Source organism: Sturnira hondurensis, unplaced genomic scaffold, assembly GCF_014824575.4.
Source record: "Sturnira hondurensis isolate 20B ecotype Veracruz unplaced genomic scaffold, ASM1482457v3 Scaffold0004136, whole genome shotgun sequence".
NCBI classification, from domain to species: domain Eukaryota; kingdom Metazoa; phylum Chordata; class Mammalia; order Chiroptera; family Phyllostomidae; genus Sturnira; species Sturnira hondurensis.
In genome coordinates, this window is record NW_028076767.1 from 3,307,731 (window position 1) to 3,329,593 (window position 21,863).

A 21,863-nucleotide genomic window follows, 5' to 3' on the forward strand; every position below is an offset into this window, starting at 1 on the left:
AACTTTTTCATAAGTATGTTGTTTCAAGCTTTAAAAAATATATGAAGGAAGGGAGGGAGAAAGAAAGGGAGAGAGAAAGAAAGAAAATGAAAAGAGTGACTATTCTGAGCAATAGAACTATCTTCAAGAACAATGACAAGTTTGCTAGAGTAATCATTTCCTCCCCCAAGAAAACACTGAGAGGTATTTTTAGCGGCTGCATATCAAATGTTTATTCTTTAGCTTCCTACTACCACTAAAATCCAGTTCATAGGCAGCTCCTCTTAAAACCAGTTTTTATTTCATAGAAATTGTATCTTTCAATAATTCGCGTGGAAATGTCCCATGCCGAGGATGAGGATGCTTCAGGGCACAGCTTAGACACCAGACCTCCTCCCACCCTGATCCTCCACGCACAGAGCTGCAAACTACTCAGGGAACACTCTGTAGGGCCAGCCAGGTTGTTCGGGTCAGCTGAAAAGAGAACACTGTACTTGATTCAAATTACAAATTCAGTATTGTACTGTACGCATCCAGCATTACACATTCTTAAAATAATATAAGCATGCATAATGACAAATCAGGTCTCTTTCAAAAAGTAATCTATAAGCAGGTAATTACAAACTATAAAACTACTAAATGATCCCATTTCACCTAAAGTTAAAAATATTATTGAGTTGTCATCTTGTTCTCTGTCTAGGAATCTGTTTCTATTTTGCTCTTGGGGAAAGGGAGGTTGCGGGTGGTGGGACTGAGCAAAAAAAAAAGAACTCATGGACACAGACAACAGTGTGGTGGTTGCAGATGGGGGTGGAGTTGGGGCAGGGTATTAGGGTGATCAATGGTAATGGGAAAAATACAATGAAAATAAACTATTAGAAATATTGAATATGCATTGGCTGTTTCGGAAGTCTTTGGCAAGCACACAGAAAATAGAGAATATATCTAGGCTGAGAATAATCACACTGCACATATTTAAGAATCTTTCTAATCAAATTATATTCAAAGGAGAACTGTCTTAAAAGGCAAGGTCAGTTTCCAGGCTGAATAGTTTCTAGGAGAAGCAATCATGCAGAAGTTCTCTGACATGTCTGTGCTTCTTCATCGCTCCTGGTGCTGCAAATGCAGGCTGACCCACTAAGGTCCCCAGGGTGACTTCAGCCTCTGAGGGCAAGAATACCTGGTAGTCTCTAGATCAGGGGAGTCTCTCAACCCTGCTCCAGGTTAATAGAGGTTATTTCAACTTCTCAAGCCCAGAGGCAGCATGACTGTAGTTTGGCAGTGACCTCCAGAAACTGTAGTTTTCTTGCTGAATAGGTCATTGGCCCTATCCCAGGCCAATGTTTGACAGTTATAGGTTTTATTTGTTTGCAATTGTAATGTGATCTACAAAAATAGCCTAGCTTGTAATTAATAGCACCTTCAAAACATAGATAGTCGTAGAAAACAGAGTCATAAAATGAAGTCACTTTTCATTCTGGTCAGTGTTTCCTACAACTAACACCAACAAGTCAAAAAAGTACAACATTTAACCAAATTTTGGGGGGAAGATGTTTTCTGGGAGCAAAAATATACTTGTAGGAAGAATATAGGTAAACTATATTAGGCTGTGACTATATATAATATATTAATGTATATTATATATGTGTGTATTTTATTGAACAGTAGAGGAAAAATATAGACATAGCTCCCTACTCAGGGTATCTGTCAAGTAGCCACAAAGAAGTATTTTCAAACATAAAATTGAGAGTAGAAGGCATCTACATTCTTGGAGTGGTGGACTGAGGTTCAGAAGTTGGAAAATAGTACTGTGTACTCATGTATTAGCACACTATAGTTACATGTTGACACCTCAGAAATAAAATAGCTACAGTTTTGTAGCATCTCCTGCTACTGCCTGATTAAAAAAGGAATGCACATCCTACAAGGAGAAGAGGTAGTCTGTTCATGAAATGTGGACAGATGTCTGCCCTTGGCTGCCCATTCACTTTGTAGATTTAGTGCCCTACGCACATTTTAAAAATGTTTGTAGATGTGCTTGTTTACTGGCTGGTGTGCTGCTAGAAGCAGATGTGAAGACAGTGATTCCGATCCAGCGAGGTCCATTTGTTGAGCACGCATGAGCCAGGCTTTCTGTAAAGCTAGTTGTGAAAGGACGTTCGTTTGGATAGAACTCAACAGTACTGAGGCAGTCTGTTAAAATCTCTGTTGACTGATGCAGTCACTGGTCCAGACTGAACAAACACCAGTAGAAGATGTATGCAGTCAAATCAAGTCAGACTCTCCACGGTCCAGGGAATAAGGAAATCTTGCACTTCAGGTAGGAGGGAGATGGCCAACGTGGTTCACGCTGGAGGACTAGAGAATCCCAAGTTACGAGTAACGTCTGTAACAGAAATTTAGCATAAATTCTTTAAAAGATCTCCATGTGCCTATTCCCTTCAACAAGCTTTCCCCCTTTCTCTGCCTTTAATAAACATACAAACACACACATGTGCACACATAGGCACACCCCATCCAAACTCTCCTCTATCTTTCAAGACTCAGTACCAGTTCCACATTTTCCATGAAGCTTTACTCAGCCCACTCTCATCTCCTATAGCAGATATTATCTGAACTCTCTATCTCACATTAATTGAGTACTTTTAACACTATCATGTGACTCCACCCTCCATGTAAATGTATTACCTCTCCCAATGATATTACAGACTGAAAACAAGGATTGTGTTGGGCCTTTTCTTCCTCTATCCAATAGCACAGTGCTATTGGCATAATAATCATTCAATAAATATTTGACAGAGGTGTTGAGCCAGCCTTGCTTGGAACTGTGTATGTGTAATGCCTTCAGAATACAGAGAAGAAAGACCCTGCCTTCCCTCCAGAAGCTCACACTCTGGCCATTTTCACAATTATTTGTTTAAATCTAATTGCAAGATATATGCTGGGCTTGGTAGGTGGAATATGAAACCACCCACCTCTGATTTCAGCCACAGCTGGGGTGGACACTTCTGTGCGTGTTGACTGTTCTAGTACCCTCAATACCACAGCCCCATCACACATTTCTCTGCTTTTCTGCCTTAGGACTTCCTCTGAACACCTGCGAGCTGGCTCATTTCAAGCACAAGGCACAGCTTAGGAATAAGGGAGGTTAATGTGCCCTTCAGGCGACCTCAAGCCAGTGGTGATGGCAGCCAGTGGATAAATACCCCACTTATGAAGGATATCTGTATACTTCTCAGAGGTCCTGTGGCCTGTAGCTGAGACCTCAGTAATGCAACCTCCATTTGCTTTTCCTCCTCACCGGTCTCACCCACCCTCCTCCTGAACCCCTTCTTGGGGTTCAAACAAACCCCTTCCATCTAAATTACTTGCACCCAAGTATCAGTCTTAGGGTCTGCTTTCAGCATTCCAAATCAAGGCAGACACATCATTATAAGCAAAGAGACTGTGAGAGATTTTTTTTGTTCAACAGCAGAGTTATATGAAACACAAGTTCTTTGCTAGTGGCAAAGCTATGGTATTGGATCTCTGGGCAACAAAGAAGTCACTGAACACCCTGGGCATCAGTTTCTTGCATCTAAAAAATGAGGAGATGGACTGAAAAGTTCTTTTTTATATTTTAATTGTATGACGGCAGATGTTTTTGTGTGTTTCTCTAATGTAAGTTCTTCATCACTGAGTTGTGGCGAAAATGCATTGTCTTCTGTCCCATTGTATACCTTGTATCATTCCACCCTCAAAAGCATAAAACTTACACGTTTTCCACAATAGGTGCTTCCAACTTTCTGAATGCTCCTCAACTTAATGACACTCAAGTTGACAACACTTACTGTTAATAAGAAAGGTCAAAGTCCCACCTAACGGGCCTTGTTTGACATCCAAGTTTTTTAAACTTGTACATTTTAACAGTATCTTCACCAGTTCTTCCTTCTTCCCCTTGGTAATACCAACCCAGATCTCTCTTCCAAATTCAGTCAAAAATCTCCATGTATCTACATATCTCCCACAGGGCCTCACTCAGACTTGCACTTAAGTAATAGTCAGTAAATTTCATTGTATGATTTAATGAACTTTTCAACAGGGAAATCTTAGAATCATCCAAATTTTTTAAATATCAATTGGAAAATTCCTTGATACAATAATATTTTATTAACTAATTTGGTTATTTTTCATGATAGTTTACAAATCTGTTTGTTTTCAATGCACTGCAGAAAATATAACTTCAGTTAAAGTAAAAATTCAGTTTTTCGCAGAAATTACTATGGTTCAAACTTAGAGACCTTTCCCCTCCCTTTTAAAACCATAAATTAAAATCCCATTTACTGTGAAGCATGCTCTTCCCTCCCAAACCCCTAGATGTCGCTGTACCTGTGAGTCCAGGCTTCTTGGCCGTGTTCACCGCTGCCATGATCATGTACTCACTGTTAGGATCGTGCACGCTGGATGGATACTTCTGGAAGAAAAAGCGAAAACATGGTTTGTCATCTGCTCTCCCCCATCTCCATCCCTGTTTTCTGGTATGTTTACTTATTTTTGCTTTATTGTTTATTTGTTTATTTTTGTCTATTCTTTGTTGAAGTGGTGTGACAAATGTTATAGGGGGACTTGGTCTCCTGGCTTCAGGCTAAGTAGGAGAATAATATTGACAAGCAAATATGAATATTTCTGCTGAATTAACTTCCTCATTTTTGCCTTTATCATCCTTTCCCCAGTCCATTTAGATCATGGGTCCTATGGCACTCTCTTCCTTCTTTATCTCTTTTCATATTCCACCCTGGCATAGATACATACAGTGTCTGACCAATAATCACACTGTGGACACACTTGAGTATTAACATACTTGAGTAATATGCAAGATGGCATATGTTCTTTGAGAACCTGTGTTTTGAAAGACTCAAAAGAATACTCTTAGCACAGAAAGATTTTTGTTGTCATTATTGTTATTGTGTTATCTTTCTGCATAGCTTTTCAGCGGTTTTCTTTAAAAACAAGTTCTAATAATTTATCATGCAAAGAAGCTGGCCATTTACTTCTCAGCTACTATTAGTACCTATAAGCCTTTCTCAGTGATTATTTCTTAACTTACCAACTGAGTGAAACATAACTTTCATCTTTGTCCTGGCCTGTAGGAAGCTTAGAATCAAATGTGCAGTCCACATTAAATAATTTTTAAAAGTCAGAAATAATTATTTTTATGTTTTCACCTTTCTCATAACTTTTTGTCTTTTAATGGCCTCATTTTTATTGAATAAATAGCATATATCTTGGTAGTGCCATTGAATAATTTTTATATAAAGCAGCTACAAATAAATAAATTTCTGTTCCAAGTTAATAGTTTAATTAGTAGTTATATCTTCAGAAGAAGAAATTGTCTATTTGTGGATCAGTTTACTCTGGCAAGAGTGATACAAACTTGGATGAGTAAATAACCACTGATATTTCTCAGTAAAGCAGATGCAAGAAAAGACACACATTGCTCACCTTTTTTGTAAGCCAACATAAAAATATGCATCCAAAAATGTAGACAACAACAAAAGCTGCACATCCTATGGGTAACCAGAACTTCAGTTGGCAACAAAGCTGTGATTCTGGGTTAGAAAAGAAGGTATGTTAAAAAAAGTTTCTAAGAAATCTTCTCTTTCAGTGCTGAATCACAAGTTCTTTTACCAAATTTAAAAGTGCTATTTAATCAAATGAGCTTGTGTTTATTACAACCATGAAATCCAGTAAATAGTAAATGACATCATTTTAGTGTTGTACCAAGGATCCAAGAACTAAAACCTAAGAGACTCTATGCTTATACATGTTTACAAATATGGTTAATAAAAAGGACCTCTCTGTCTATATTTTTATAAAAGAATAAGCAGGAAATGTAATGACATAAAACTCTTATTTTTCAGTCATCTCATTGCAGTTCACAAACCAAGCATAAAATCAATACCGTAAGTGTTAAGTAAATAGAAGTAATAGTTATTAAGCCATGGATTTCAGTATTTGTCTTCATTTTCCTGATTTGCAACAGCATATGTGTTTTAAAGACAACATGACCTATTGCTAACTCATCAGTTTACATGATTAAATTACATAATACTGGTGAATGCTAATTATTATTATTAATAAATCTTCCTTTGCATATTTTCATCATAAGTGATTACCATCAATTGCACCTATATGAACTTCAACACAAAAGATACTTGTTTGTTTTCATGAGTGAGAAAAGTTGTCAAAGTGCATATGCACACTTACATTCTTCAGAAGATGAAAACAATGTCTTACCATAAACATGCAAATACTCTCGGGTAACAATCTCTCGAAAAGGAGGAGGGTCAAAAATTGATAGATTGCAGATGTAATAGCTGGCATGAGAACTGTCCAAGTTGTTCAGAAAGAAAGAGACACTGTCATTGGATAACTGACAGGATTTCAGATTCTCAGTGGGTGGTGTGTTTCCGCTTCCCTTTGCTTTAGTGAGATTACAGAATACTTGCGTCCCTTTGAGCAACTGCAACCTGAACTGCCGGACATCCTCAGGGCACTTGCATAAAATTTGTACACCTCCATTGTGATATGTGATCATCTCGGATTTGGCAGCATGTTTGATTTCTCCTGGATTAAAGGGGAAAAAAACAAAGTCAAAGTGATATTTTATGCAGAGATTATCTTAATAATTATATTTGAACACAAAAGTAATCTCTTCATAAAGTCACCCCTATTGCACCAAAGTGACAGAATTTCACAACAACAAAGAACATGGCAATAGTTTAAACTGTGCCCTAGGAGAAATCTAACCAGAAATGTGTTTGTCATAGATGAATATATAATATGCAATATATTAGGTAATATAGAGTTACAAAGTACGAATCAAACAGATAGGGTCCCTGCCGTTTGGCAGCTCCCAGGTTGGAAACAGATGGTAAACAAATAAATATGTAGTAATGCATCATATTTTGTGCAAGAAATGGAGTACTAATCAAATAAAGGTGGTGGGATTTGTTTGAATTTTGATGGAGAATCAGAAAATGCCACTTTGAGGAAGTGAGTTTTATCATTGAAATTGAAGGATGATTAGCACTTAGTCAAACAAGGAGAGTTTGGGGGAGAGATTTGGGGAATGATGTAGTTAAGAAAAAACTTTTAAAAGTACAAATAGCTTAAACTAAAAATATATTTAAGTATATATTTAGATTATACTCTCCTGCTAGAGCTTAGAGAACAGATGAATCATTTTCAAATGATAGACACATATGTCTTCTCGGAACCTCATCCATTGAAAACTATATCAAGGTCAGATAAAAAACGTAAGGCCCTGGATTCTCACTTACTGTCTCATTCTTTCAGATAAATTTTAAGCTTATAGGAAGCCAAGGTTGTTTTTGTGAGCTACATTAGGCTCACAAAAGAAAAAACCTGAAATGGTTTTGACCTGGATGCAGATTCCAAGTTATTAGATTATAAATTCAAACTGCTGTTTGCATTCCTCTTTTTAAAATTTTGATCTTTTTTTAATGAGAGAAAGTTTTATGCTGAAATTGTTTGGGAAACATATTACTACAACAGTTTTTTTTTACTTGTTTTAAAATCTCTGTTCTAGTCTGGTGGCTCAGTTGGTTGGAGCATTGTCCTGAGCACCAGAAGTTTGCAGGTTCAATCCCCATGGGGTGCCTCTGTGAGGCAACTGGTCTACATTACTCCCTCACATTGATGGCTTTTTCCCTCTCTTTCTCTCCACTTCTTCTCTCTCTAAAAATCAATAAACAAATCTTCAAGTAAAAAATAAATAAATACATAAAAAATAAAATTCCTGTCTTAATTCTGAGGTATTTATATATTTTTGCTTTTTATCATTCAGATATAGACTTGTTTTATATAGCAAACATATTATTTTGTGTTCCTTTATTGGCATTTAATGTTATATCATAAACATTCCATTTTGATAGTCACCATAATTATTCTTTTTAATGATTGCTTAAAAGAGGCTATAATGTTAATTTATCATAATTTGTTAAAGCATTTACTAATAGTAAATATTGTTTTTTAACATTTTGCTTTTATATAAATATTATGATATTGGTCAGATCATTTAAACATTATTATGATACTGTGTTGCCATATTACTGAAAGATCTATTTATTGTATGATTAGTATTATGCAGGAGGATTCATATACCACAACTCTATTTGACCTAGTTGCCTTAATTTTATTTAAGATTTACTAGAGTTACTTTTTTCTTTTTTCTTTTTTAAGTATATTTTATTGATTATGCTATTACAGTTTTCCCAATTTCTCCCCCTTTATCTCCTCTCCACCCTGTACCCCCCAACCCTCCAGCATCCCCCCCTTTAGTTCAAGTACATGGGTTGTACACATAAGTTCTTTGAGTTCTCTGTTTCTTATACCATTTTTGATCTCTCCTTGTCTATTTTATGCCTCCCAGTTATGCTTCTTCTTCCCTGTACCTTCCCCCTCTATTCCTCCCTTCCTCCTTCCCACTAATTTCTCCATGTGATCTCCATTTCTCTGATTCTGTTCCTCTTCTAGTTGTTTGCTTAGTTTTTGTTTTCGTTGTCTTTTCTTTTAGGTTCATCTGTTGGTAGTTGTGAATTTGTTGTCATTTTACTGTTCATATTTTTTATCTTCTTTTTCTTAGATAAGTCCCTTTCACATTTCATATAATAAGGGCTTGGTGATGATGAAGTCCTTTAACTTGACCTTATCTGGGAAGCACTTTATCTGCCCTTCCATTCTAAATGATAGCTTTGCTGGATAGAGTAATCTTGGATGTAGGTCCTTGCCTTTCATGACTTCAAATATTTCTTTCCATCCCCTTCTGGTCTGCAAGGTTTCTTTTGAGAAATCAGCTGATAGCTTTATGGGCACTCCTTTGTAGGTAACTCTCTCCTTTCCTCTTGCTTCTTTTAGAATTCTCTCTCTTTAATCTTGGTTAACTTAATGATGATGTGCTTTGGTGTATTCCTCTTTGGGTCCAACTTCTTTCAGACTCTCTGGGTTTCCCAGACTTCCCAGACTTCCCAGAAGTCTATTTCCTTTGTCAGATTTGGGAAGTTTTTCTTCATTATTTGTTCAAATAAGTTTTCAATTTCTTGCTGTTGTTCTCCTTCTGGCACCCCTATAATTCAGAGATTGGAATGTTTCAAGTTGTCCCAGACATTCCTCAGCCTCTCTTTATTCTTTTGAATTCTTGTTTCTTCATTATGTTCTGGTTGGATGTTTATTTCTTTCTTTGGTTTCAAATCATTACTTAGAGTCCTGGTTTCCTTCCTGTCACTGTCGGTTCCCTGAATATTTTGCTTTATTTCACTTGGGGTATGTTTCATTTGTTCTTTCATTTTTCAAGCAAGTTCAATCAATTCTGTGAGCATTTTGATTACCAGGGCTTTAAATTCTCCATCAGTTAGGTTGGCTATGCCCTCATCACTTAGCTCTCTTTCTAAACCTTTCTCTGTTCTTTCATTTGGACATATTTCTTTCTCTTGGCGCACCTGTTAAGTTGTAAGGGGGCTGGGCTTTGAGTATTCACCGGGGCAGGGCAACCCTCCTTGCTGTGCTGCAGGGCTGTGTGGGGGGGAGAGTTCGGATCAGGAACGATGCAACTTACCTGCTCATCTCTAGCCCACTTTCCAACGGACCCTCATGTGGGAATGGGAGTTCTCCCACCTTGGCAACCTCCATAGTTCACAGTGAGCTCTGAGTCTCAGTTTCCTGTTCAGCCAGTCCCACCCATGTGGGTTCTTACTGGTCTGGTTGTTCTAGTTGACTTTTCTTTAATTCTTTGGTTGTCAGAGTTCCATATATTTTGATTTTTCTGGCACTTCTGGTTGTTTATTGATTTTAGATTGGTTGTTAGCCCCCTTTTGGTTCTGCAAGGAAGTGAAGGGTTTCTATCTGTGCCTCCATCTTGGCCAAACATCCCTCATTTTTCTTAATATCTGTTGACCTCAATGTATATCTCTCATATTACTAAGAAATAGATTTTCAACTTGGGAATATACAAACAAGGATTCTAGTTTTCAGTTATGGCAATCAGATTATTCAATCTAATTCCCATATGCAAAAACTAAAACACTGAACAAAGTGTCTAAAAATATTATTAAAAGGATTATAGAGCTGACATAAAGCGAAGAAATCACTAGGTTAAATTTGAAGAACCGGAACCCAGAGAGATAAGCAGAGCTTAGCAACTGCTTTTACTCTGAAAGCATTTGCTCTTCTCCCATATGCAAACTTTTGTTTTCATGTTTCAACTCCCAGAGTGTGAAAAGTAAGAAATGTAGTAGAAGATCCTTTCCTCAATAAGCTGGGATCCCCAAAATTCCATTGTTAGAGTTCAGATAAACCAAAAGTAAACCAGCCCTCTTGTAGATTATACTTTTGAATCACTTCAATGGTTCACAAAACCTCAATTCTTAGATTTTGTTGAAGGTGATTTTGGATTCTTATTACCTACAGGCTTTTAACAGTAAAAATGCAAACTATTTTAGATAGAAAAGACTTACATCCTAGGCCTCGAATCATATCTACAAATAATATTTTAGTACAATGACAAGCACACCCTAAAAAACAGACACAAGGGAAACAAGATAATGGAAACAACCGATTAATGTTTCTCTCTCTCTCCCCACCCTCCTCTTTCTCTGTCTCTGTCAAATCAATAAATGTATCCCCAGTGAAGATTTTATAAATAAATGAATATTTTAAAAGTATAGAGAAAATAATGCTTATTTTACTTCTACAATAGAGGGAGTAATATAAGCACAGGGAAAGAACCAATAATATGAGAAGAGGTGAAGTCTGCATTATATGAAAGTGAACGTTGTTTTGTTTGAGGACTTATTTGTCTGAGTGAACCATGTTGCACTATTATTGTTTTGATGCTTGTATCTCTACCATCTGCTGTAGAACATAAAATTAGTGGGCTGGTTCTCAGTTCCTTTAGAAATAATCAGAGTAAACTTCCCAAGGACTAAGAATGGCAACAAGTAAACCACAAAGACATCTTGGGGTAAAAGTTTCTGTGGCCACTGTGTGTACAAACAGATACAATGCATTGTCTTCTATTTCTAAAGATGGTTTTGCCATCAACTTTTTCCCTTTTGTGTCTACACAAGGACTTATAACCCAACGCAGGATGAAATGCAATAGTCAGTAGTACAGGATGATAGAAGTCCAATGCAGCGGTTCCTAAAGAAACCAGAGGAAAATTCAGGCTCTGGGATTAGCAAGCCTCTGTGACTAGAGTACCCCTCTGGACTTCAGTCTCTTCATCTGCGAAATAAGGAAGTGAGACAAAAACACCTTAAAGTACTTTCTAACACTTACCATCTATGGATCGAGGATCAGAACATACCCACCATATGAGACTACAAATAACCAAGAAAGCTACTACTTTGCTGTTGAATCCTCCAGGGAAGAAATCATGTTCCCATAATCCCTCTCTGTCCCGTCATTTTATGGGGCTGTTCCAGGAAGTCAGGAAAAATGAGAATGAATGAGACTGACTACCTTACTTGCCCATAGAAGTGTGTAGGAAGGGCCAGAAAGACTATCTAAAGTTTTCTTGAGTGACAGTGCCAGGGGTTCATGTCATTGACATCTGAGGAGTAACTGGAGATTCCTTCCAAAGTGTCATTTCTCCTGGACATGCTACTTTTTAAAAAATTTATCATAGTTAGTCTAAAAATTACCTAGGTCACCTTTTAATTATTGAATGTAGTGCTAAGCAGCCTGACTTAATTTTCCACATACTGAATACTTAAACACTCCATCTGGAAAACCATTTGGGGGGCAAATCTAAGTCTGCAATTTGAATGCTTTAAACCAGTGGTGTCAAACTCATTTTCACCGGGGGCCACATCAGCTTCGCGGTTGTCTTCAAAGGGCCGAATATCATTTTAGGACTGTATAAATGTAACTGATCCTTAACAGTTAAGCAAGAGCTTGGCTGCCACTGGGTAGAAACAAGGTGCTGGGCCAGATAAAACAAGGCGGATTCGGCCTGCAGGCCTTGTGTTTGCCACCTGTGAATTAGACAGTTCAGATTATTTGTCTCTAAGGTCACAAACTCTCGGGTGTGTGAAAGATTGTGGGTTTAATCTAAGGTTGGAGTGCCACTAGCAACAACCAAGGGAAGTGTTAATAAAAGCAGGCAACCACATGAAGACCGAGTCTCACAGGACCACTGGTAAAAATCTGTCTATAGGAAGCAAGTTTAATTTCCTGTCCCTGTGTTTTATTCTCAGAAAAATGTATTCACTTCTCCTCCATTTGAAGTACAACTATCCAAACTAGTATTGTCCACCTCTGGGACTACAAGAGCTTCCGAACTCTCTGCTGTCACTCTTGCCCATTTACTGCCCATTCTCCTCAAGGACATCAGAATGATTTTCTAACATATGCAATGGGATAGTGCCATTGCCCTGCTTATAAAACACCTAGGGCCTTTCCAGTTCACTTAGAGTAAAATCTAATTCCTTACCCTGGTTTCCATGAGCTGCATGACCCACTCTGTTTCTCTCACCATTGTATGTCAGACATTCACTACATGGTAGTCACAATGCTCTTCTTTCTATTCTTCAAACACAAAAAGCAGGATTCAGGGCTTTGGAATTGTTGTTTCATTGTCTGGAATCTAGAATGTTCTCTTTGATCTTCACATGCTTCTTCTCCTTTTTCTTTTTTTTAAAGTGAAACTGGAGATGATTTTTATTATAGATTTCTTTTTAAAATAATTTTAAATGTTATTGTTGTTTAAGTACAGTTTTCTGCCTTTTCTCTCCACCTCTCCCCCCAACCCCAGCCATCCCCACCTCCTTCCCCTGATTCCACCTGGCCTTGGTTTTGTCTGTGTTCTTTATAGTTGTTCCTGCAAACCCCTCACCCTTTCCTCCACATTATCCCCTCCCATCTCCCCTCTGGTTACTGTCTGTTTGTTCTTAATTTCAATGTCTCTGATTATATTTTGCTTGCTTGTTTTTTTTTTTGTTGATTAGTTTCCAGTTAAAGGTGTGATATTCCCATGCTTCTTACTTCTGTAGAAACCACTGACCACTCAATCCAGAGGACACCCCTAGTCATTTTCTATCATATTAACTGAAATAAAGTACTTATCATTGTCTGAAATTATCAGGTTTATTTGTTTACTTGTTGTCTGGTTACCCCACCATAGCGTAATCTTTAAAATCAGTGACCTTGTTCATCTTATTAGAGATCCATCCTAAATACCTATAATAGTACCTGATATGTAGGAGATCAAAATGAGTGTTTCTTGGATGGATGGACAAATAAATAAATCTGTAGATATTTTTTAATGTGGGGAGATAAAGCATTGAGTATGGAATGCAAGAACCAAAGAGCTATTAGAAATGATCCAAGCCCTGGCTGGCGTAGCTCAGTGGATTGAGCACAGGCCTGCAAACCAGAGGATCGCGGTTCGATTCCCAGTCAGGGCACATTCCTGGGTTGCAGGCCAGTTCCCTGCAGGCCAACTCCCAGTAGGGGATGCGCAAAAGGCAACCATACATTGATGTTTCTCTCCCTCTCTCCTTCCCCTCTAAAGATAAATAAATAAATTAAAAAAAAAAGAAATGATCCATTTAAGGCTTTCATTTTACATTTACATTTATCAAGCTAAATTGGGGTCAAAAAAGTGAGCATCTTGCCCAGGATACCTCCTTAACTGGGATATCAGATTCTAATGTAAATTATCTATCTGAGTTTTAAAGGAACAGGTTCTCCACCTGTAAATATCCCCCAGGTTCATAAATACTTGTTTAGATTAATAATGATTCTCTTGGCTCTTTTATGTCTAGCAAGGGAAGGTCAGGTTTAAATCTGGTTGATTATTTGAATCTCCAGAGTACACAGTTATTAAGTTTGCCCAATGTATAGGCGTCCTGGGACCAGTGATTATTCTAATACACTCAGGTGTTTCATAACCACAGCATGTCAGTAATTTGTGATGTATCTTTTAGTATACATTTTGTATTGCTATATCTTTTAGTATATAGTGCATTACTAACAATGCAAACAGGAGCATGCTATCTTGAATTCTGTTGATGAGTCTTAAAATCTGAATATTAATTCTTAGTTTTTGTTTTGATGTCATATCTGTTTACTTCTTGTCGGTACTCCAAGATTATAAGTACACTAGAGCAGTGATTTTCAACCTTTTCATCTCATGGCACATGTAATTATTACTAAAATTCTGCAGCACACCATAAAATATATTTGTTTGCCACTCTGACAAAAAATAGGTATAATTTTGATTCATTTGTGCCAGACAGCCATTGTTGTGTTGATTGTTGTCATTTTTTTATTTGACAATCAAAGGGAAAAGAGGTCAGTGCTGCTGATTAAATAGTCAGGTATTGCATGGTTTAAAAATTCCCATGACACACCAGTTGAAAATTGCTGCTCTAGAGAACATGTACTATATCTTCTTAATCACATTGACTACTATGTCTACAGGGTACAATCCTCTCAATAGAGGCTCAAACCTGTTAACTGCTGCTAACTATGATTTTTCTAATATTACTGTTGATAACAATAGTCTAATGTTTTCAAGAGAAAAATAAGACTCTTTATAGTAGGTGATTTCTTCAGGTTTTTAATTATTCCAGGGGATAAGCATATTTTCATCTTTGTTTTTGGGCACGCTGTTAAAGGAAACCTCTGAAGAAAAATGTATTTACCTGCACTATGTATCAAATTGCACTATGGTATGGTTCAAAAGTTTATATGCAATTCATTCTTTTAATAGCTAAACTGCTTCATTTCTTTAGTATAAGATGGTCTTGTTGAACCCATGCTACCAGGATGGTTTCTAAGCAGTTGTATTTTTCGTAGTTGAAAATTTTTGACAAAAACATTCAGAAAATTCACACAATATAGGGACTGTGAGACAAATCAGCAATTTGACTTTATTCTTCTTAGCTCAGACCTTTAACCACAAACCTCCAAAAGGTGTCAAAGTGATAGAACGATAAGATCTCCTGAGTTCACAATTATGATAAGCATTTAGTAATGCTTATTAAGCACATTTTCTGTAATCAAAAAAATGATAAGCTTAGCTGGGCATAGCACATATATGAGACTTAAGAGGCAAAGTTCTAAAAATTGCAATGTTTATTTTGTTACATTTGACCTTTTACTAAGAAATTCTAAAAATGTGCTTTCTACCACTTTTTCTCACCTTTCTTAAAAGCAGTATCATTTCTTGTAAGTCTACTAGCTAAAAACTTCACATAGGTATCATTTCTATACTTTGCATTATTATTCAATGGTATTCATAATCTAAAGAAGCGATTGAAATCAGTAGGAAGAGTTGGCAAAATAAGCCCAGTAGAAATTCTTAACATTTGCTGAAAATAAAGCCAAAAATGTGGGAAAAAATGAGGAAAAAATTTCAAAAGCCAAAAAAAGCACACACACACACACACAGTGTGTCAATTGTTTATACTGGCCAACGAACTCTGTACTGGGGAATAAAACAAACCCTTGATCCTCTAAGTTAAATGAAAGATTAATTGTCTTCTAGTAAAAACCTTTTTTTGAGAAAATGGAAAAATCCCAGAAGTGATATAAAACTGTGTAGTAAATATTCACAAACTAATTAACTTGCAAACAAGTTATTTCATTGCCACTGATTTGAAATTGTCCTACTGGGGAAATCACATGAGGTTAAATAGACTAAATCTCTTCCAGGGAGAGGGAGAGAGAAATTTATCAGTACCCATGAATATCCACACTATTTCCCAGCCTTCGGCTGCTGTGCAAAGCCCTTTGGGCATGCAGACAAGGTGTTCACTTGGCTGAACTCCTTTACATGTAAGGCTCCAACTCTCATCCCTACTCTAGTGATCTACAGCTTTCTCTCAACCCCACCCCACCCCTTGACTCCAGGGAACATTTTCAATTTCCTTTTGACCTCTCTATTTGGAAATCGTATACATCAAGAGTAAAGGTTACAAACTAAATTCTTTATTCACTCACAAACCCAAACCATCATCCTTTAAGAGAGTCACTAGTCTGACTTTCAGAACCTCAGAGACTTCCTCATTTCTTCCTCCTTGACTCTCCTGATCCACTTGGTCACCAAGTCCAGTTGACTAGCTCAGGGGCATCTCTCAATTTCATTTTCTTCCTCCACCCCCATGGCCAATCCAGATCTTTTCACATCTTCCCTCATCTGTGAAAGTGTCTTCTTGACTGCAGTCGTCTTCTTCAACAGCAGTCTCTCCCATCTGAGTCCCTCCTCCAGGTTGCTCCCAAAATTGTGTTTTCTAGAAAGTGCTTCACTCCCCAGCTTAAAGCTTCCATTACTTTTTTGCTTATGAGGTGAAAAATTAACTTTTTTTGGCATGGCACAAAATCCTTTGACAATCTACAAATCATATATTCAAGCCTTACTGAATTTTTTGGCCATTCTTTTTATATTGTTACTTCTGTTTCCATCAATTAGAATATCTGATTACCCCTTTATTTGCTTAGAAACCCTCACTATTTTTTAAGAACTATTTTGAATTAGTCCCTGAGATCAACTCCCCAACCCCAGACAAAGACTCCTATCTCCAGCCTCTCAATAGTACTTTGCTTACACCAATATATTTATAATTCTTATATGTATAGAGCATAATCATTCTATCTTTCTCATTTAACCACAAGCTTCACAAGAATAAGGACTGCTTCATGGTCCTCTACATAATCCCAGGACCTGGAACATATTAGAAGCTCAGTAATATTAAATAAATGAATATGTAGAAGAATATAGAGATTGAGCATGGTTGCTACATGTCCTACAACAGGCTGAGGAGAAGATCAAGAATGGCAGGGCAAGACCCTATTCACTAGATATTGAAGCATACTTGTTCCCCACTCCAACCACAAGGACTCATGCTGAATGATTCCTAGCCAATGCTCTGAAGCCCAACAGGTCTGGAAATAATAGAAATATCTAAACTCTCAAAAGCTTCCAAAGCTCATACAGACAACAACTTACAATCATGGAATACTTCCTCTGCATTGAATCCTGTGTTAAATGCATTACGTGTAATACCTCATTCGATGTTCATTATAACACTTGCAGTCACACTTTCTATTTTTCCCCCTGTTTTACAAAAGAAGACACTGTGGCTTTGACTTACTGGCCCAAGGTTGGAGAGCCAATAAGTGGGGAAGCCAAAGTTAGGACCTAGACACTCACTGAGGCTAGAGTCCACACTCTTTGAGAGTCACTAAGTGCATTGGGTTAGATTTGGAAGGTATTTGAAGATATTTATTTTCCTTCAAGATGTGTTGGATATACAATAGTCCCAAATATTTAAAGTAGTCACATTAATATCACATAGATGCTATGACTGAAATGGTTATTATACACCAAAAAATATGTAATTTCTTAGATATGAAATTACATGTGCTTAGCACAATGAACCTGCAACAAAGTCCAGGTCTTTGCTCTGAAAGGTTCTAAATCCTTAATGATTATTCTGTGATTTTTCTGCCTATTGAATTATAAAAATATGGATTCACACACACAAAAATTTTCATCATAGTTAAATAGGTACAAACAGATAATACTATGAAATTTTGGCTTTAGACCCAGATAATACAAAATGAAAAGAATGTTCATTGTGAGTTCAGGGGAGGTGTTGTGGTTGTTTTTCATGAATCGATTTTTTTTGGTGCTGAGCCATAGGAGGATATAAATGTCATCTGCTAAAAGTTTGATTTCTCAAATTCAAAAAAGTTACATTTACCATATTTTGCTACATAGAATGTGCACCCATGTATATGTGCACATTATAGACAGGATTCTTATACCCATTATACCCATGGTATGTAGTCATTACACCCATATATAACGCGCATCCTTATTTTTCCCTCAAAAATTCAGGCAAAAAAGTGTGCATTGTACACTGCAAAATATGTGTATAATGCACAAATACTATATTTAATTGCTTATTGAAAGTGCCAAGTGTACGTTACATCAACAGCTCAGAGAAATGAGATTGCATCAGAACTAGTGCTTTTCTGAATCAAGACTCTCCAGTCTGTCTTTCTCTCTTTTTCAATATAAAAATTAGAAGGGACATTCAAGTTTCAAGTGTCCACACTGAACTTAAAAAAAAGTCATCATTAGCATGTGAAGGTAAACAAGCCAAGTTGTACAACTCCAGTAGGTAAAGGCCTCTGATTTGTATTCATATATACATATGTGCAGAAGAATTCAGTGTTTCAACAGAAAAAGATTTTATCAAAAATTAAAGAAAAAAGTAATGTTATTTACTACTGCGACATTTCAAGATTCCCACAGCTTTGCCTAAGGACACATATATGTTTGACACAATTTGCCACATACCTGTATCTGTGACTTTAAAATTTTTAAATTTGTTTTTGTCTTTTATTTATTTGTATTGTCCAGTGCAAGAAAAGACTCATAAAATTTCATAGACCTAAAACACGCAAGCTTGTTCTTTCTGTACAGCAACGTGGGGATTTTGCTTTCATTCTCATCCTCACTTTGCACCATCTCCAGTGCCTTCCTTCTCCACTCAGGCACATCTGTCTACTTCTGGTTCCCTGGCCTCACTTTATTCCCTCCTACCATAGGTGCTCTGCACTTACTCTTTTCATGGTATGGAATATACTTCCCCACCCTCACACCATTCTCCCCATTTAATCCTATTTGTCTTTCAAATATCAATTCAAGTGTCAGTTTCGTAGGAAAGACTTCAATGAACTACACTTCCCAACCACACTTCCACACCCACACAGTATAGATAGGCTTCTTTGTTACATCCTATGATAGAACTGAGTTCTATTTGTAATTATCATTAATTCATGGAATTATTTGATTAATGTCTCTCTCTCAACCACTCAGCCTCATGAAAGCAGGAAGTAACCTTGTTTAGCTCATAGTGTACTCACAGCAGCTAGCACATTACTTCCTGCGTGGTAAGTCCTTGGTGCTATATGAAAAACTGGACGAGTGAGTGAATGAATGAATGAGTGAATGAATGAGTGAGTCAATATTAATTCTAAAGCTATTCATTTGTTGTCTATGCTGCTAAAGGATTCCATTGGGCCCTGGCTGGTGTAGTTCAGTGGATTAAGAACAAACCTGCAAACCAAAGAGTTGCTGGTTTGTTTCCCAGTCAGGGCACATGGCTGGGTTGTGGGCCAGGTCCGAGTAGAGGGCACTTGAGAGGCAATCATACATTGATGTCTCTCTCCCTCTCTTTCTCCTTTCCTTCCCCCCTCTCTAAAAATAAATATAATCTTATTTTTAAATATTCCATTGGGTTATAGAAAAAATATAGACAAGCAAGTTGTTCTGAACTGCCCTTGGGACTTATTAAGGGACTTAATGCTCTTGGAATTAAGTAGACCTCAATTCCATATTTCTCATCATTCTTTACTTAAGAGCATCTGACCCACCTTGCGCCACCACAAGATCAAACATTTGACCAGTCTACTTTTGTTTTTTATTTTTTTGAAAAAAAAAACATATTTCTTTGTAACACTACAATATTTATTTCTACATGAGATTATACCTACTAAAAGTTCTGATTTCACTTTTAGTGTTACTAGAAGTCCCCAATTTAACATAATTGAACTTTTCTTTTCCCAACCTCAAGAACAAGGCTCAGAGTTTAGGATAAAATAAATGTAATACTAAATAAAATGAATAGAATAAGAAACAGTAGAAAGATATATTAACTTAGTCATAGGTAGCATTATTTAAATTGTTCAAATAGAGTCTGATATATACCATCTAAAAGAAAGAATTGAGGCCTTCAGAATAATTTGTTAACAGTCTAACAAGGGCTGGGGAATGTTTTTACATCATCTACTACTCCTTTCAGAGGGACGCTTTGTGCTGAAAACTCTCTTTGGAGGCCTGAGCAGTTCTGACGGCAGACCACCCAGATAAGACTAAAATCAAAATCCTTTCTTTCAAAGTGCTTCCATTTCATTTCTCCTCCAGAAATAATTCCCAGCCCAGGTCCAGGACTTTTAGTTTTCATTCTGTTGACACAAGCCCTTTTGCCTTTCACCTTTCTCTGAGAATAGTAACCCACTCTTCTGCTTTACCTGCTAAAAAGTAACTCCAAGCAGGCAGTTTAAAACTTTAATTGTCTGATGAAACATTTTTTTCATCTTAAAACATAATATCAGAGGAAGCAATACAAATTCAATGCCATCAACAGTGACATGCCCTTGGCCATCCACACACGTGGGCACTTCTGCAGTTGTTCTGACTTTCAAAAAAATACTCTTTCTATTTGGTGCCTAAATTTTCTACCTTTGATTTTCTTACTGTTCGCTTGAATTAAACTTATAAGAAATATTGAATAGGCCACTTACCTGTTAGAACTTCAACTTGGAAGCAGAAGAGAAAGAAATACCAAAGGTCAGACTTCATCTTTGCCAAGGACAGATTAAATCCTCTCCTTCAGGGTTTAAAAAAAATGACAGCAAATTCATCCTCTCAGGTGTTTTCTATTTGCTGGAAAGGAAGTGGTTTTTGTGGGGGTTGATGTAATGTGAATGCAAGGAAGTGTTTTTTAATTGATGACAGTGGTTATATGAGAGGCTTTACTGCTAACGGGGACGGAGCATAATCCATGGATTGTTGATGATTTTGAAGACACAGGAGAACTCTCCCCTCGGTCTGGTTCCAATAAAACAAGTGAAAGAGACAATGCCTATTCTCTTCAAAACCACCCTACTTTTTTGAATCAATAGTGACTGGGGATAACAGGATATAAAAATAGCCACATGATGAAAAACATATTCTGACACATCTCTGTCTTACGCTATTTGCTTAAGAGAAAGAAAGCCTTTGAAATAGGACAAGAAATAAATGAAATTATTACAGAAATTGAAATGAAGATACCTGAAAGAGAAGCAATGTAGTCATCTGATAAATAATATTTGCACAGCATTCATTGTTCATTTTCTAAATGATGAAGTCAGTTTTAATCTAACTTAAGCTCTGCTGTGCCTATTACAGAGAAGTCTGTAGAAACCAGGAATTCTGTCTCTATAACCTTAGATGAAAGCAGGAAAATTGAAAAGCCTACCCATGATTTCTCTGTCTCTGCGGGGAAATAGAGTAAATGATAATAAGAGTAATAATAATATAAATATTATATTTATATGTACACAAATGTTTTATATGAAATAATACATAAAATATATACAATTAAATGCAAAATAGTGTATATTTTAATGTATATAAAATATAATATGAATATAGCCAATACTTTTATATTGTTTCACATGTATTTCAGTGGATTAGTTATATCTATACACACATTTGTGTTATGTTTTATACATGCATTAATCTGTTTAATCCTCTTAACCATCCTATGAGGTGGAAACTACTAATCACCCATTTTACTGATAACAAAAACTGAGGCACAGAGTGTAAAGTGCTTGGCCCAAGTTGTATGATAAGTAAGTGGCAGGGCTGGGATATGGAGAGTCCAGTTCCAGAGTCCTCACTCTTAACTAAGCAGGTAGAACCATTAGTGCCAAGGGTTCTGAGAATATCATTCGGGGGTCTGAACCAGCTTACAGGAAGCTGAGTTTCTGAGAAGTGACAGACGGGGCAGGACTAACTCTCAGCCTACCAAAGTGACATCCAGGTGAGCAATTGAAATCAGTTGGGCAGGGCAACCGAGGTGTCGGTCCAAAATGTCCAGACTCTAAAATAGAATGCAGGTTTCAGACTACAGACAGCAATTAGGGATACTCGACCAGGGTCAAGGGGTTCCAAAGGAAAGGTAGGAGGCTGACTCAGCAGTGATATCCCTAAGGGGCTGAGGTTTTCCCTGGTACAATTTTGGGGATCTCATGGGCCT

The 21,863-nt window shown here is 37.0% G+C and overlaps 1 protein-coding gene across 1 annotated transcript; it reads right to left on the reverse strand.

Annotated features, from left to right (window-relative positions):
- Positions 1–186: 186 nt before the first annotated feature.
- On the reverse strand, positions 187–20,457 carry ICOS (inducible T cell costimulator). Its single transcript, XM_037043523.1, has 5 exons — positions 20,362–20,457; positions 6,256–6,585; positions 5,461–5,567; positions 4,348–4,432; positions 187–2,365 (listed from the first exon to the last, which is right to left on the reverse strand). Exons 1-5 carry the CDS (start codon positions 20,417–20,419, stop codon positions 2,325–2,327), a joined length of 621 nt encoding a protein of 206 aa, XP_036899418.1. The 5' UTR covers positions 20,420–20,457; the 3' UTR covers positions 187–2,324.
- Between the last annotated feature and the right edge of the window lie 1,406 nt (positions 20,458–21,863).